Source organism: Rhinoraja longicauda, unplaced genomic scaffold, assembly GCF_053455715.1.
Source record: "Rhinoraja longicauda isolate Sanriku21f unplaced genomic scaffold, sRhiLon1.1 Scf000537, whole genome shotgun sequence".
Classification (NCBI taxonomy): domain Eukaryota; kingdom Metazoa; phylum Chordata; class Chondrichthyes; order Rajiformes; family Arhynchobatidae; genus Rhinoraja; species Rhinoraja longicauda.
The window spans coordinates 58,914-77,443 of NW_027601754.1; the positions used below are offsets into that span (position 1 = coordinate 58,914).

The following is an 18,530-nucleotide window of genomic DNA, read 5'->3' on the forward strand; positions in this document are numbered from 1 at the left end:
CCTTATTGAGGACACGGGTTTGTGTTGGCTTCACAGTGTAAGATAAACCACATCCTCCACAAATTGCCCAAATGATCAACTGTCCTCTGGCTGCTCAGATGACTTAAGAGAATTTGGATACGTGCAGGTTATTTTTATTAATTGCACGAATTTCATTTTCTTCCAAATCATTGCAAATGGGTAATGATATTGTTCACAGCATTTTTTAAATGCAGTGGTGCTGCTCAGTTTGAAAGGTGGGGGGAAGGGTGGTGGTAGTCACAGGCTGGTTTGAAAGAGCAGGAACATTGCAATAAGATACTGACATTGCATTACTGAGCTACCATGGGGAAACTGGTGAAGACTGCAAGATGTGAGTTCAGATGGAATATCAAGAATGCTTAATTGTCACATACACCAGATGCAGAACAATTAACTTCTTACTTGCTGCTCTTCGGCGCATTAATGCAACAAAACAACAAATCACTATACAGCTTGTAACAAGGCAATGGGTTTAAAACAAGATATCGGGGCAGTTCAGCTTCTGCTTTTGCTGGTACCACAATTGGTGGAGGAACTGAATCTAAAGCACAGGCCGTTATTCCAGTATTAACAGTGACAGATGATTCAGACCACAATGATTCATCTGTTCTAAGATTAGCCATGGAGTGTCTGTGGCCTCCGACACAAAGCTCTACTGCAGCAGAAATCCTAGATATGGCACCCATCAGCAGATTTACTTGATATTCTGCAATGCCCCAGCCCCACTGCTGGAGGGAGGGTTATTGAACATCAAGGCCCGATGAGAGAAGCTGAGAAAGACCAAATTAGGAACTGAAGTAACCAGATGCAGACAGAATTTGCACAGCAATCCCTGAAACATTGGGGATCCCACAGCAATCCCTGAAACATTGGGGAGAGCCCTTGCTGCAATTTTGTGCAATAAATTGCCTTTGGAAGAGAAAATGAAAAGAATGGCAATTGTCAGATATCTGAAATAAAAATGACAATGGTAGAAACCATCAGCAAATCAGGAGGAAAGGAAAATAGAGTTCATGTTTCTGGCCAGGAGATCCTTCACTGGAATCACAATGTTGTCCCACCTCCACAGTGTTTGCGGCATGTTCCATCTTCACATTTTCAGAGTTGACACTGGACATCTGGGGTTCAATGTATTAGGAAAGAGTTGTTAATGTTGCATGAATGACCACCTGTGATTTTGTTTCAATTCCTCCAATGATTCTCAACAATTTCTACAGATGAATCACAACTTGGTTTAGGAACAGCTCTATTCAAGACCGCACGAAATTGTGGTGAGTTGTGGACATCGCCTAGGCCATCACACAGACCAGACACAGACCAAACACAGGCCTTGTGGTTGACACATGTGGCCTAGGCCATCACACAGACCACACTCCCCACCACTTACTCCATCTACACTTCATGTTGCTGTGGGAAAGCCGCCAACATAATCAAATATCTTACCCACTGTTGTCATTCCTTCTTCTCCCTGCACCCGTCATGCAAAAGAATCAGAAGCTTGAAAGTGCACACTACCCAGATTCAGGAACAGCTCTTGTGTTATCAGGCTCCTGGGCGGTCCTTCCATAGGTGAGATTACAGTGGAGATTCTACAACTTACATCATTTTGGTCATTGGTCCTTGTCTCTGAAAGTTTTGCAATATAATGCTGAGAACTACATTCTGCATTCTGTATTTTGTCCTTTGCACCATCTATTGTACTTACATTTGGCTTGATTGTATTTATGTCTAGTTTTATCTGATCAGATAGTATGCCCCAAAACAAAGTTTCAATGTACCTTGGTATACATGAGAACAATAAACCTAAACCTATGGAACACAAACCATTTGATGGCCATATCCCTGGGCTTGGTCTATCCTTGTGCTGGTTGTCCAGTGGATTCCTGCTATAAATGTTGGAGATTTGCTGCAACTTCCCACTTCACCACAGGGTAGATAGAATTGTAAATAGTGTGGATATAAATTGTAGATAATGTGCACAGTAAAAAATTTCAATTCCGAAAATTGCAACTTTGCACTTGTCTAAGTCTAAGTCTTTACTTTCCTCCCTCTTCACAGTATTCATGTTTTTGTGTTTGTTATTTGGGCATAGATGATAGATGACTCATCTTCCTTTGAAGTAACAAGGTTCTGAAAGAGAAAGAAATACCAATTGTATTTGAGATAGTTGCTGTTGTTGCTGTTTAGATCAGTAAACAGCTTTACAGATTTGATGTGGTAATTCATACTTGTACGATCTGGGATTTCATCAACAAGAATCAATATACTTACAGTGCCTGATGCTTGATTGTAGGGCAGTGTACTGTCACTGCTGCCTGTAATAAATGCAAACTTCACAATTAAAATATGACACTGGTGGATTATGTTGACAAAGGAAACGACAAATAGGACATGAAAGTCTAAAGCTTACTGCATTTCACTCTTCCTGACAATAGATCAACAAGACATTGAATTCCAGAAAACCCATCTGCCATCTGTATGTTCATACCTCTACATTTACAGTGAGCTACAGGAATGGTCAGCATGAACAAAACTTCTTTGTAATTCAAGGAAGACTGTGCTTTTCACTTCTGGCTCAGTCAGGAGTTGTGGAGAAGAGTGTTTTTCAGATGACACAAATGGTGTCTTGGTTTCACTTCCGATCAGCAACGACAATGTACAACAGTGCTGTAACAGCAGCCTGGATGTCACTGGTCGGATCTCTGGAGCGGCTATTGTGCCCATTCAGATTAGGCAAGGGCACCAGAACCCACTTAGAGTAGGTTAGGGGACCAGGGCACATTCACAGTAGGTTAGGGGACCAGGACACACTCACAGTAGGTTAGGGGACCAGGACACATTCACAGTAGGTTAGGGGACCAGGACACATTCACAGTAGGTTAGGGCACCAGGACACACTCACAGTAGGTTAGGGGACCAGGACACACTCACAGTAGGTTAGGGGACCAGGACACACTCACAGTAGGTTAGGGGACCAGGACACACTCACAGTAGGTTAGGGGACCAGGACACACTCAGTAGGTTAGGGGACCAAAACACATTCACAGTAGGTCAGGGGACCAGAACACACTCACGGTCGTTTAGGGGGCCAGAACACACTCGGAGAAGGCTGAGGGGCTGAACCCACCCTGAGAAGGTTGGGCTACTAACTGAGCCTCAGCTGACTGTCCCGCTTCACGTCAATGTGCAGAGTGAGGGGCTTTATCCCAGGAATGCCTGATGCTGTTGTAAGTTGGCCAAAGACAGCAGGATCTCAGACTACTCAGTGCCTATAATCCTCACTGTGATAAAAGATTAAAAAATATTTAAATAAAGCCATTTTACCACCAGTTGCTTTTGGCTGGAAGGAGATGGATCCATAATGAATATTACCCTCTGTATCTGTGGAAATAAGTTGGAAACAAAAGATTTATTTGTATTTAAAAAGGGATGATTTAAGTCAATGCAGGGTCATGATATGAAACGCTGATCATCCCTTTCCCTCCATAGATGCTGCTCGACCCATAGAGTACCTCCAGCAGTTTGAAAAAAAACCTCCATGAAAAGTCACTTATCGTAACCTCCTTGTTTTTACTTCTTCATGGGGTGGTGGAAATTACGAAGAGGTTTTGGGTTAATTTGGCTCGTGGTGTTTCGAAGAATGACAATGATTCTCATGGAAACATAGCAAATTCCAACAGGTAGACCAGTCTGTATGGAGGAAGGATGTTCCCTGTTGGGGGAGACCATGACCAGGGGTATAGATTTAAGACAAGAAATAATAAGGATTAAGATGAGGAGAACAAAAAAACTGTTGAATTCTCTACCACAGATTTGGATGGAGCTAAATCATTCAGTATATTTTAGGAATTCGTTAAATTAAGTCAAGTTGAGTTTATTGACAGATTCACAACAATGGCGAGGTGCAGGTACAATGCAAATTTTGCCTGCAGCAGCAACACAGGATTTTGACTCAGGCAACACAAAACATAAATGAAACATAAATTACATTTAAAGACCACAGGTTAGTGGGAAAAAAAGACTGCAAAACTCAAATTAGAGACCAGTCATATGTGGACTAGGATCAAGGGATATGGGGAGATATGATCAGTTAAGGTTCAGTTTTGGTTATTGTCATATATGCCGAGATTCAGTGAAAAGCTTTTGTTGCGTCAGCAGAAAGACAACACATGAACACAATCGATCCATTTATGGTGGAACAAGGTCATGAATTTATATTTTTCTCATTAAAACATGAGCAATGTCCGATTTATTAAAAGATCCCTTCAGATTTTTCAAGAAAGATTACTCTGTTGTTCATCAGATTCACTTGAATGATCAGAAATATGGTCTAAATTCTGGCGAAAACAAAGCCGTCTGAGATAGAAACAAAAAACTCCAGACGCTGGTTAATACACAAAAGGACACAAAGTGCTGGAGTACTTCTGCAGGTCAGGCAGCATCTCTGGAGGACATGTATAGGTGATGTTTTGGATTGTGACCCTTCTTCAGACAGAAAAGAAGGGTCTTGATCCGAAACATCACCGATCCACCATCTATTAATAATGCTCAAGCCATTCTGAAATTTTGTGGTAATTTTTCAGTTATTTTAGAATAAAATCTGAACTACTGGCAAAGTGAATTGGAGGTATTTAATGCTAGACGATATTTTGTGAAAGGGATGGTGACTTTTGAAAGGGCAAGTGTTGTCCATTCATTGTAGAGTCTCTAACCAAGCTGTTAATCTGGATCAGCTTTAAATTAGGAGTGTGAATTTGCTGTACATGGTGATGTCTCAACATTCATCGGTTGACCATGATAGTACAGTGAACATTAGTCAATTGACCAATGCAGAGTAAGACCTGCAGTTGGATGAGGATGATTGGGGCTGAGGGGTGAATTGACATAAGAGAGACTGTTGAATTGATCAATTCGTTTATGTGCTTGAGATTCCCTTCCTCGCATTCTTGTTGCAAAACTGAAATGACAAATGGGTTGCTTCACCAAATACAACACCTCTACAAATAGAGATTCATTGACTGAGTCATCTACTTACCTTCTTGCTTTGTCTTCCTATTCACAGACATGTATTCAGCAACAGGGCTTATCTCAGGTTCTGGGGTCTCATTAACTTCTAGAAAATAAGTATTATTTTCTGATTAAGTATTATTTTCTAATTAAGACATTACTCCGGTTTGATTTTAAAGAAGCAACAATCCAGTGTTTAAACAAGTACCCCATTAATAAAGAGATCTGCCAGAATGGCCAGGAACATGGTTTCAGACGTATGTCAGAGACATTTAATGGTGGGGTAAGACCATGTGTATACAATCGGACAGTTCATCGAAACACAGTGTTCCCTAAATTATGACTATATTAGGATGGTACACAAGGCAAAGCTTTTATTTTAGTGCATGTGACAATAATAAACCAATGAATATCAACTTCATTGTGAAAGTGCCGGGTCATTTCCCAGTCTAGAATTCCAATAGCTCAGAACAGGTTTCAACAGGTTTTACCTGGGTAAATGTGACACGTCCTAACCACAGTAGGCTTAGTCCTGGCTATTGTTTATTGAGGATCTTCAGTAAGAAGTTTGTTATACTGTCGACACTGTCGGTAATCTGGCATTTCAGAGGGAGGGCCCGAGGAGCAGCACTGACAGGAAGGCTGGCTCAGTACAGGGGTAGGACCAAGGAAGCAGGCGGGTAGTTAGAGCATCAGCATTGAGCATGGCCAGGCCAATATGTGGGACAATTTACACAGATATTGTGGACCAAAGGGCCTGTTCCTGTGCTGGACAGTTCTACATTCCACGTCTCTGTCTTCTTGAAAGTCTCTGGTGAGGATAGGGCTCAGAGTAAAGGATCTGTGTCAGGATCTTAACATCAGGCAATGTGCCCATCCCCCAAAGCTTCCAAGCCCTGATCATAAACGTTATTGTCAGAAGGTTGTGTTGTACAAGGAGGACCTGTACTTTCCATTCTTCAGGGTAAGGCTCATTCTTTCTTACCATAGAATTTGTATTTGAAATTAAATCTTTTTTGGGCTCTGGGGCGAGGATGGGGAAGTGACAGTTTAATTGCTCTTAAACAGAGCTGGTTATGACTCAATGAACAGGATGGCCTCATTCCTTACTGTAAACATTCTGTGATTCTGGGATTTGCCGATGTCTCAGCAAACGAGTCCACAGTGACCTCAGGTCCCAAGTAATCACGTAAAAACTTGCTTCCGTGCACCACAGCTGTACAACGGAGGTCGCATTGACCTCAGCTCCTCTGGAGAGGTGCTGACGGTTAAAGAGGAGCATTGCTCCAGTAGATGAACAGGCAAGCCTGTTGAAGGTGAGGTGTAATGTTGCACTGAGAAAGAAAGCGACGAGGATTAGAGCGATGACGCAACATTGCTTGATCTCAATCTGCACTCTGATCAAGTCTGTAGTGGCCCCATTGCTTGGATTTATGACTTGCCTGCTATTGTGCTGCAGATAGAAAATTGAGACAAATCTTGTAAGGCTGCTAAATTTGAGATGGGTTCTCCACAATCTACCCACATTTGGTAGAATCAATGGTGAGAAAGGCCGCACACAGTGGCTGATGCTGCTCCCTGCATTTTCCTGCACTGTTCTCAGGAGCCACCTCTCAGTGAAGTCTCACATCGATGACCCAATTAAAGCTCAGCCAGCTTCACTTGACACATAGTGTCATCTGGATGTCGGACACCAACCTCTGAGGCAGGCACTTTACCCTGTCTTGGTGGGCAAGCGTTTGACGGCACCATTGTGATCTTAGTCGTGTGTGATCAGCCCATCCCATGCTGTCAGTTTAGGAATGTTCCTCATTTATAAGACCAACAATTCTAAAGGAGGACTTTGCAGGAGATTTGTTTGTAACAAAATAAAAGCACAATTCTTCTGTGTTTTAAGTGTACTTTTAAATTACTAATGGCAGACAGAATTGGCATGAGAAAATGGACACAGAAATTATGAATTTTCTCTAATGCTTCTTGTTTTTACATCACCTGCCATCTGCTGAATTTTGTCAGGGTTGGCATAAAGGCGAGATTCTCCTTCTGTGTTTCTTTTTGATCGTGGAGCTTTCTGTCTTTGATTTCCCAAACCTGTTTAGAGAGAGGACACCATTTAAATTATTTTCAGCTTTTAAAAAGTCAAAGAGTCATAGAGTCATACAGCACAGAACCGGGTCCTTTGGCTCAACTAGTCCATGCTGTCCAAGATGCCCCATCCAAGCTATTCCCATTTGCCTGCAATTGACCCATAACTTAACCTTTCTTATCCAAAGGTTCAAAGGTATTTTATTGTCACGTGCACCAATTAAGGTACAATGAAACTTGATTTACCATACAGTCATACTGGAAAAAGCAACAAGACACACAACAACAAAAAAGTTAACATAAACATCCACCACAGCGGATTCCCCACATTCCTCACTGTGATGGAAGTCTAATCTTCATCACTCTTTATTCTCCCACGGTCGGGGCAGCCGAACCATCCGCAGTCTGGCCGATCGAAGCTCCCGCAGCCGGTGATCAAAGCCCCCACGTTGAGGCGGTCGAAGCTCCCGCGATCGGGGCGATCGAAGCTCCAGTGGCCAGGAGCTCCCGAAGTCGATCCCTAACCAAGGGACCAATATTAAAGTCCGCAGGCTCCCGCGGTTGGAGCCTCAAGGTCGATCCCCGACAGGGACCACCAGCTCCATGATGTTAATAGACAATAGACAATAGACAATAGGTGCAGGAGTAGGCCATTCAGCCCTTCGAGCCAGCACCGCCATTCAATGCGATCATGGCTGATCACTCTCAATCAGTACCCCGTTCCTGCCTTCTCCCCATACCCCCTCACTCCGCTATCCTTAAGAGCTCTATCCAGCTCTCTCTTGAAAGCATCCAACGAACTGGCCTCCACTGCCTTCTGAGGCAGAGAATTCCACACCTTCACCACTCTCTGACTGAAAAAGTTCTTCCTCATCTCTGTTCTAAATGGCCTACCCCTTATTCTTAAACTGTGGCCCCTTGTTCTGGACTCCCCCAACATTGGGAACATGTTTCCTGCCTCTAATGTGTCCAATCCCCTAATTATCTTATATGTTCCAATAAGATCCCTCCTCATCCTTCTATATTCCAGTGTATACAAGCCTAATTGCTCCAGCCTTTCAACATATGACAGTCCCGCCATTCCGGGAATTAACATAGTCCTGCTGGCTCCCACGGTTGGAGCTCCCAAAGTCGATCCCCAGCAAGAGGCCGCCGGCTCCTCGAGGTTTGGCCACAAAGCAGATGGAGATATGATGCGGAAAAAAAACGCATCTCCGTCGAGAGAAGAGATTTTTAAAAGTTTCCCCAACCCACCCCCCTCCACCCCCCACATAAAACAAAGCTAAAGAACACTAAAACATACATTTAACACATACTAAAAACAACAAAAGGAAAATAACGAGACAGACTGTTGGCGAGGCAGCCATTGCGGCACCACCCAGTGGTTCATGTACCTTCTAAATGTCTTTTAAATGCAGTTATAATATCTGCCTCAACAACCTCATCTGTCAGCTTGTTCCATATAACCACCATCATCTGAGTGAAAAAGTTGCAACTCAGGTTCCGATTAAAACTTCCCCCTCTCAACTTAAACCCATGTCCTTTAATTTTTGATTATTTTATGCTGGGTCAAAGACTCTACACATTCACCCTATCTATTCCCCTCATGATTTTACATACAATTTAATTTAACAAATTTAACAAAACACAATAGAGATTCTATAAACTCAATTTTTCACAAATACGATAAACACAATATGACAATGTGTAATTAATGTTCCCCAACATTACTTGGTGATATGCTACTCTCCAACTTATTTTCAAATGTGTTGTGCTAACTCCAGTTGATGGGACATTATTTAGTTTGCTTATTGTGACACACTTTTGGATTGTCATAGATATTAATCCAAGACTCATTGAGATTTATAGTCCAGAAGCACGTTTAAATCCTACTTGATAATCCGAGAATTTGGGTTGTTCAGGAAATATATTGTGAATAAAATGGTGGTGCAATGATGGGAATGACAGAAGTCAGATTACATGGATAGATCATGTGTTACATGGACAGAAGTCTGATTACATGGATAGATCATGTGTTACATGGACAGGAGTCAGATTACATGGATAGATCATGTGTTACATGGACAGAAGACAGATTACATGGATAGATCATGTGTTACATGGACAGAAGTCAGATTACATGGATAGATCATGTGTTACATGGACAGGAGTCAGATTACATGGATAGATCATGTGTTACATGGACAGAAGTCAGATTACATGGATAGATCATGTGTTACATGGACAGGATGCTCAAGAAGTTGATGGTTAAGAATAGAAGGCGCAGGATGGGCATGGATTTGAGTTACAATATAGATTCCATGATAGAGCCATTGCTGGACAGAACATGGGTGAGAAGGCACAGGAGACCATGAATGAGGTATGGCCAACAGGTGGAGGTACCTACCAGAGTTGAAAACATCTGGAGAGGGGACAAATGCATCTTTGTTCTGCAGAGTTTTCACGGTCCCATTGCAGAAGCATCTATGTCGCGGAACTGGAAACTGGAAGTGTCCTGAGCTAATTCTGCTACCACCACCATCCATTGTACAAGTGATGGCTCCCACTGATTGTCGCCGGAAGCTTGCGTCCTTTTCAGGACAGACGAAGACAGTGATGTAACATTTGAAACATTGATGGACACGAAAGAAGAAGAAGGAGTTTCCACAAGTCAAGGTGACAAGTAAAGGAGCAATTGAATTTATAATTGCACATACAGTTAATACATTCAATGTGTAATTTTATATTTCTAATGATCAGTTATTGGAATGGTTTATTTTTTTTTAATGGAAAAACTTGTAATTTATATAAATATGAGGGAAGCTTTAATAACTGAGTATTCCATGTGTCAGTGACCTTGATGAACTGTTGTACTAGGCACTGATGTTTACTTAAAAGTTACTGCTTTCAATAAAGGATAGTCTGTTTATAGCCCGATACCCGTCTGATCAGTGTGTTCAGCAACACAGAATAAACCCTCAGGAACAACCCCAAATTTGAATATTTGAGCACAGTTGAGCCTAACACTCTGTTGCCATGTGGGATTGCTGCAGCATTGGAGGCCTCACCAGATTAAAGATTAGTTGTTAAACTGAGACTCTTCTGTCCTCTCAGGACACAAGAGATTTTGGAGCGTGAACCACCAAAGTGCAGTGGAGATATCTTGGTCTCCTGGTTTCCTGGCCAATATTTATCCCTCAGTAAATAGGAACATATTGAGGGCAAATTGGAGACCATATTTTCTACATTACTACACTAGCTATTACACCAGCTACTACATTAGCTATTACTACACTAACATTATTTATGCAACGTGGATTGTCCAGTCTACCTGTGTTGCCATGAGGAGAAAAGCACCTGAAGTCATACAGCAGTCTCCTCATGGCAACACAGGTAGACTGGACAATCCACATTGCATAAATTATGTTTTAATTGACCACAAAAAGTCTGAAATCAATTTCTCAACATAGGCACAAACAGATACTTTTCTTATCCAAAATGAATAGTTATTTTCCCTTTGTAACAAAGATAACATTGCCATTGATAATTTGGGGAATCTGTGCTGCATTAAGGATGTCTTCATGTACTTTACCTGTCGCCTTGCGTTTTCTTTGACACAACACCGCTGCCAGTATAAAGACGAGGAGAAGAGCCAGACACCCGATAATTATAACAATGGTGAATTTAAAGGTGTAAATCTCTGTCAAAATAATAAACACAGATTTCACATTTGTAGAATAAATGGACCTCATTCAAAAGCTCCTCCAATGACAAGGCATTAACCGCACTGACTAATTTAGATCAGAGGTCTTGAATTTAACTTGTGATCCAGATTAACTGAGACACAAGGAACTGCAGATGATAGTTTACCCAATAAAAGACACAAAGTCTTTGTGGAGAAACTCAGCGGGTTAGGCAGGTGACATTTCGGGTCACAGCCCTTTAGTCTGAAGTAGGGTCCCGATCCAAAACCTCACCTATTCATGTTCTCCAGAGATTTCACCTGAACCGTTGAGTTACTCCAGTACATTGGGTCTTTTTATTCCAGATTAATTAACCTTCCTCAGAAAGATCAGAGAGCCACAACTTTCCTCATTATCCATCAGTTTGAGACTGTAAACAATCACACGTTTCTATTTCTCGGTTACAATCAGCCTACTTCCTCAGGCAGGAGATGGGAGCGGATGGTTGGCTGATAAAGTAGCTGATTCAGCTGTGATACTTCCCACTGTATGGTGGACAAATGTCAATCATAGTCTGAGCCTGGAACAATGGTTGAATGAGCACTGCTGACAACAGAGTGGGTGGTGACTTCGAACTTCAATCCTCACTTACCAGGAGCACAAAAACTGTAAACGTTAGAAATGCGTGGCAGTTTGAGCGGTATCCATGGAAAGAGAAAGAAGACAGTTCATGTTTCATGTTGAAAAAACGTTGTCAGATTCAAAGAAAGGATCTTTGACTTGTTCCTCCTTCCACAGTTCTTATCTGCCCTGTTGATTATTATTATTTTAAATTGGATATTCAACTCGAAACTTTTATTTTTGTCTGTATGGAGTTTGTATGTTCACCCCGTGACCTGCCTACTGTGCATGTAACCATTGCCTACTGATGTCAATGAGGTTGAACACACTATTTTTACAATCCCAATGGACACATCTTCATGTGTTTTTGGTGCATAAGTAGGGGTGGTTGGTCGTGCATTAATTCCACACAGGAAAAGCATAGAACCTGCGTTTTCGGCAGCAGTGGTTGGAGTCTGAAGTGTACTACCTGCATCAGTTGGGGAGCTAGGTTCTATCATGGCTTTCCAGAGAGAATTGGACAAATATATAGTGATGAAAAAGCTGCAATGTCATGGCAAAAGGAGAGGGGGTAGATTTTTAGATTTAGATTTAGAGATACAGCGCAGAAACAGGCCCTTCGGCCCACCGGGTCCGTGCCGCCCAGCGATCCCCGCACACTAACACTATCCTACACCCACGAGGGACAATTTTTACATTTGCCCAGCCAATTAACCTACATACCTGTACGTCTTTGGAGTGTGGGAGGAAACCGAAGATCTCGGAGAAAACCCACGCAGGTCACGGGGAGAACGTACAAACAGATAGAATTAGCGAGTTGCTCTAGATGAGAGCCAGCATGGATATGATAGGTCAAATGGCCACCTTCTGTGCTACAACCATTCCACAATTCTATGATTGCATGATGTCATTATCTGTGATGAATTAAAGTGTCCCTGTTGGGACATTGATACTTTCCACTTTGTGCTTCACAGGCACATTGTTTCTTTGTGCCTGGGTGTTAACAGGATCTTCCACTGTAGGGATCAATACTTTGCTTTCTGTCAGCATTGTACAAAATGTCTTTCACCGAGGCTTGGGGCCACATGATGGGCAGGGATTAATGGATGGGTGGGATTGGGAAGAAAGGGCGTGTTTAGTTTAGTTTAGAGATACAGTGCGGAAACAGGTCCTTCGGCTCTCCGAGTCCGCACCGACCAGCAATTCCCGCACACTAACTCTATCCTACACACACTGGGGACAACATACAATTAAACCAAGCCTATTTACCTTCAAACCTGTACGTCTTTGGAATTTGGGAAAAAACTGGAAATCCTGGAGCAAACCCACGCAGGTCACGGGGTGAATGTACAAACTCCATACAGACAGCACCTGTCGTCAGGATTGAACCCGGGTCTCTGGCGATGTAAGGCAGCAACCCTACCACTGCACCACCATGGTCAGACAAAGTGAAGATATCAGTATTCCCTCCCCCACGTCATGAATTTTGTGATCTTTAAGGGCCAGTTTGGGTGTTATGGCAAAGATCTACCACCAAGCTGCCCACCTGACTGTGCTGACCTCTGACAAAAAGGTTCATTGTGACACACTGGTTTTCATACTTCTGGACCAGTTTTCATACCTCTGGAGACACTTATCAACCAGAACAGACATTGATGATGAAATTCACAATCACCTTCAATGTGCCAACACAGGTCTTGGTCAGTGGTCTGCCAGCAGTAGTGATCCATGTGTTCCCATGTGCTTCAGAGACCTGGATTACTTACAATAGAAGTGACTTTATAGGCATGGACATGAGGTTTGAAGGAAATGTCTATGATTGAGCTCTACTTGCAGTAAGACATGGAATGTTAAAGTTATCCAAAAAGGATTAACAACAAGCGACAAGAACTCTGTGTTGAGATCACGAAGATGAGAAGCTAAGACACTTACTGTTCACCGGCAGATAATATGGAATGAAAACCTTGGCTGTGCTTTGATGAAACAAACCACATGTCCAGTTCCTTCTTACTCCATCAGCTTTTGCAATAATCATCTGCAAAGAATTGTCCTCCTGCTTTTTTTGCATGAGATTTTTCTCCTCTACAGCTTTGCCTTCATCATTGATCCAAACCAGTCTCATTGAGTCCGTGACGCGAGACATAGAGCAGGTCAGGGTAATGTTTCTTCTCTCAGTCACTGCAACAGATGGTTCAGTTATTACTGTGGAAAGAAGAAAATTGTAAAACAATCAGTTTCGTCTGGATTGTGTTGTGTTTTTCTCAGTACTTTGACACCAGTGTCTGGTGTTCTAAGTGTGTAAAATTATATTGCATAACAAGAGTTAGAGTCATGGAGTCATACAGCATGAAACAATTCGGTCCATTCAGCCCAACTTGTCCATGCCGACCAAGATGCTCCATCTAAATACTTTCCCACATTTGTCCCATATCCCTCTGCACCTTTTCCCATCCATGCACCTCTCCAAGTGTCTTTTCCATTATCATTCACAACAATTTTGAACTCATTATACAAAGAGCAACCACTGCCCACATCATTGTCTATGGGCACAGTGCTGGCCACAACACTAATCCAGGTGAATATCAATTGATAAATTCCACAAAATACACTCAGCTTTAAGCCTCCAGTGAGCCTTCAAAAATTAGGATGTGTCGTTTGGGGTCAAAGAAACTTGGGGATTGTGTTAAGAGAAGTCGAATGATTTAAAAAATATTTTAGAAAGAAGCTCATTTGCGCCTTTGTGAATCAAATTTTATCATATTCACTCTCTTATGTATAAAACGGAATGTGCTTTCAGCAAAATACATGAAAAGAACATTTTGATGTGCTTCCCAATAATGTTGGTTTAGGGCACATTTTGGGTTCAGCAAAATACAAACAAGTTGAAGAGGAAGCTCTGGAGGTAAAATGATTCTTCAAACTAGGGAATTCCTGCAAACATTGCAGTCTGTATTCAGAATAGAAACTCTATGGCAGTAACCTAATTATTGAAAGTAGGAACATCCAGTCTCTTACCTGTAACTGTGATTAGTTCAATGGTCACAGATTTTTTAGATCCCATGGAACATATGTAAACTCCAGCATCTTTAAACCGCACGGGGACAATCCTCACATGGAAATTCTTGCCATTCACATTTCCCTCTGTGGTTTCCAGTCGATTCCCAAAGTAGCTTCTGTTGACATGGTTCGGCTCAGACCTGTGCATGGAAGCTATTTCCTTCTCTTGATTCTGGAAATGTGATCTCCAGGTCCATTTAGTTTCACTCTCAGGAGAAGCTTCACAAATCAGGTCGAGTTCACTGTGATCTGTGATTGACCGATAAACTGTGTACATCTTATTGTGTAAATCTGCAAGAGAGGGACAGGGAACAAAGAATAAATTTTCCAAAGATGCAGAGGTACAGATGTTCTGAGTTTACACAGGCACAAACCCCCGGCTCTGGGATGTCAACTGGGATCCCTGGTTCTGGATTCCCCCAACATGGGGAACCATTTACCTGCATCTAGCCTGCCCAATCCCTTAATAATTTTATATGTTTCTATAAGATTTTCCTCTCATCCTTCTAAATTCCATTGAATAGAAGCCGAGTCGATCCATTCTTTCATCATATGTCAGTCCCGCCATTCCAAGAATTAACCTGGTGAACCTTCGCTGCACACCCTCGATAGCAAGAATGTCCTTTGTGAAACTAGGAGACCAAAACTGCACCCAGTAGTCCAGGTGCGGTCTCATCAGTACAACTGCAGTAGAATCTCCTTGCTCCTATACTCAAATCATCTTGCTATGAAGGCCAATATGCCATTTGCTTTCTTCATTGTCTGCTGCGCCTGCATTCATACCTCAGCACAAAGTCCACGTCACCCTAATCATAGCAGCTGGCAACCTGGTGACATTGCAACAACCTGGAGCTCAATGCTCTTAAGACAGTGGAATTAATTGTAGACTTTAGGTGAGCTCCCCCTCCCCTCTCCCCACTCACCATCAACAACACTACAGTCACAACTGTGGAGTCATTTGATTTCCTCAGAACCATCATCTCCAGGGACCTTAAATGGGAGGCCACCATCGACTCCACAGTCAAAAAGGCCCAACGGAGGATTGTTCATATTTTTATGTTTTGTTAAACACTGAAAATTTCCAAAGATGCAGAGGTGCAGATGTTTTTTCCATCACTGGATATTATTCACTGATTCATGCAAGTGAATTGAAATTAATCCCTTGGTTCCCCTGTGTGGCTCCATCAATCTTAGTGCCACCATTTTATATTTACACCATGTCCCAGGGTAAAGGCAATGCCCGCATCCTGCAGTGAAAGTCCACGGTGTTATCAGTGCTAACGGTACAATATGTGGAACAGTTTGATATCTATTTAATACCTGCTGCAAGGCAGCTCTGGACTCACCCTGATCCACTTCAAATTTGGTGTCTCCAGTGAGAACAATGGAACCATTTTCCTGCACTTCCCATGTGTACAGTTTAGGATTTCCTGCTCCAACATGTTGGACCACCAGATAGACGGTGTTATTCAGACGGATCTGATCAATGTTGTTCCTCCTGTTCTGCTGAGATGAGCCTCTTGTTTTCCAGTGAAGACTGACTGTATCTGGGAGTCTGGAGATGGTACAGCTGAGGGTGATGTCACTGCCCATTACTGGCCTCGGTGAGTCTGCCTCAACTGTGGAAACAGACACATAACGTGTGGGTCAGTTCCCACCAGCGGGCAGAATTGTCTTTTTTCTGCAAACAGACATTCAGCCGAATGCTGAGCAGCCGTGCTCAGTGGTGGCATCAACACATGCAGGTCGTGACCACCTGTTCCCTCAACCCCCTAGTCTCACACATCAACACTTCCAGGTAGTGAGTTTTTTAGTATAGTAGAAACACAGAACTGCAGATGATGGTTAATACATAAAAGGACATAAAGTGCACGAGTATTTCAGCAGGTCATGCAGCAGTTCTAGAGAACATAGATAGGTGACATTACAGGTCGAGACCCTTCTTCAGACTGATTATTTTTCTTGGATGTCTTTTACTGAGGAGTGATCACATTGGGGTGAATAAAATCATGAGAGCCATATCAATAGTAAATGCACATGGTCTTTTTCCCAGGGTTGGGGAATCAAAAACTAGATAGTACATGTTAAAGAGAGACGGAACAGATTTGATATACTCTTTAATATGAAGGGCAATTTTTTGACAAAGAGCGTGGTACCATGAACATACATGTATGGAAATATTGAGCAGAGGAAGTGGTTGATGCAGGTACAACAACAATTAAAAGACATTTAAACAGCTACATGGAAAAAAAGGTTAAGGGTTAAGAGTCAAATGAGGGCAAATTGAACAAGCTTAGATGGGTGGTTGGTCAGTATGGATGAATTGGGCCAAAGGGTCTGTTTCAGTGCTGTGTGACACTATGACTCTATTACCTTTGATCCCAAGTAGTTCCCACTGTCTCAGCATTTTCCCACCGGGCTGTGTCTGAGTCCAAGTGAACAGTCCTGCAAGTTCAAAGGTGGGCTTCTGGATCCTCAGATTAAGGGTACCCCAGTCCACACGCATCCTCTGGGAAATGCCTGGTATTTGATTGTACTCATCACTCCATCGTACGGCCCACCGCTGATCATCTCTGTGAAAAGTGGCCAATCGCTTTGTGGATTGTTGCCCTGTGTGTGGCCTCCATTCCCAATGAATGGAGCCATTTCCAGGACTGTTTGGTCCTTTAAGCACAAAGTTGCCTCCCTGATGGAAAAAGTAAACAGAATCTCCACTTCCTGTAGGAAAAGGGAACAAATGTGTAAATGTTGTTCAATAATTTTTCTTTACTGTGTTGTTCGTTATAATTCATCATCATGGAACAGCATGGAAACAGGCCCTCTGCAGCAATCCGTCCACGCTGACCAGTGGGTATCCTTCCCTGGAGACACAAGAAACTGCAGATTCTGGAATGTTGATCAAGCGCAAAGTGCTGGAGAAACACAATGGGTCAGGCAGCATCTGTGGAGGGAATGGATTGATGACGATTCGTGTCAGGACACTTTTTCAGACTGATGGAATAGGAGAGTGAAAGCTGGGGAAGGGAAGTAGGCATGAGTCAAAGCATGGTGAGTGATAGGTGGATACAGGTGGGGAATGGTGATTAGTAGATAGATGGAGATAATGATACAAGCGAGGGGTGAAATGGAGACAAAGGGTTGCCAGGTCAGTAAAAGAGGGAGGGATATGGGTGGAAGTGGAGCAAGAACGTAAAAGGGAAATTGTGCAATTGGAAGGGGGTAGGCAATGAGTGGAAAGAGGAAGGGAAAAGAATAGTGTAGCTGGGTGGTGGAATAAATGCTTGCACAATGAGTTGGGGGGGAGGAGGAGGGGAGGGGCGAAATGGGGTTCGGGAAGTTTTCTTTGAAATTTGTGAATTCGGTGTTCAGAACAGAGCAAGACCAATCACAAACTAGAAGACCATATTTAACTCTCAAATTTCAGGAACAATAAGCGACATCAAAACTCAATCATGACTGAGTATGAAGAGCAAACCCTGAGTCACTCACCACTGGGCTCCTGGTAGTACGGGACAAAAAGCCGGGGCAGGTCTTGATGAAACAAACCACATCTCCAGTTCCCACTGCCTCTCTCAGCTTTCTGTATAACCAGACACAGAGATTTCTCTTTCCCGGCCAGTGCCTTTTCTTCAACAGTTCTGCCATCGCCATTGATCCAAACCAGTCTCGTTGACCCAATGACATGAGACACAGAGCAGGTTAGGGTGACAGTGTCTCCCTCAGTCACTGCATCAGACGGTTCAGCTGTGAATGTGGAAACAAACAGGTTGTTTTTGTTATGGGAATAGCGCACCCGGTGGTGCAGTACCGGGGATATATTGCCCATGGGGCTGTAGCCAAGCGGATCCTAAATTAAAATGGCTGAACCCAAGACTCGAGTGTAAAGCCTCTGTTAATTAGTTGTGTAGCTGTAATGTAGCAGGTTACAGAAAGGAAACACACTAACAAAACATGGTGTCAGATCGGGGCCTGCTTCAGGATCAATCGATAGGACGACAGCAGATGACGTTTGTGAGTAATTACTGCTGAGAGACGACTGTGGGGCCTACATTGTTT

General features: G+C 42.8%; 1 protein-coding gene across 1 annotated transcript; it reads right to left on the minus strand.

The window, feature by feature from the left end:
• Nucleotides 1-224: 224 nt before the first annotated feature.
• LOC144591061 (uncharacterized) lies at nt 225-18,300 on the minus strand. The gene is made up of 11 exons (XM_078395394.1): nt 17,964-18,300; nt 16,848-17,192; nt 15,821-16,093; nt 14,433-14,765; nt 13,350-13,619; nt 10,706-10,813; nt 7,021-7,119; nt 5,057-5,134; nt 3,346-3,402; nt 2,293-2,336; nt 225-2,151 (listed from the first exon to the last, which is right to left on the minus strand). Exons 1-11 carry the CDS (start codon nt 18,298-18,300, stop codon nt 2,083-2,085), a joined length of 2,013 nt encoding a protein of 670 aa, XP_078251520.1. The 3' UTR covers nt 225-2,082.
• Between the last annotated feature and the right edge of the window lie 230 nt (nt 18,301-18,530).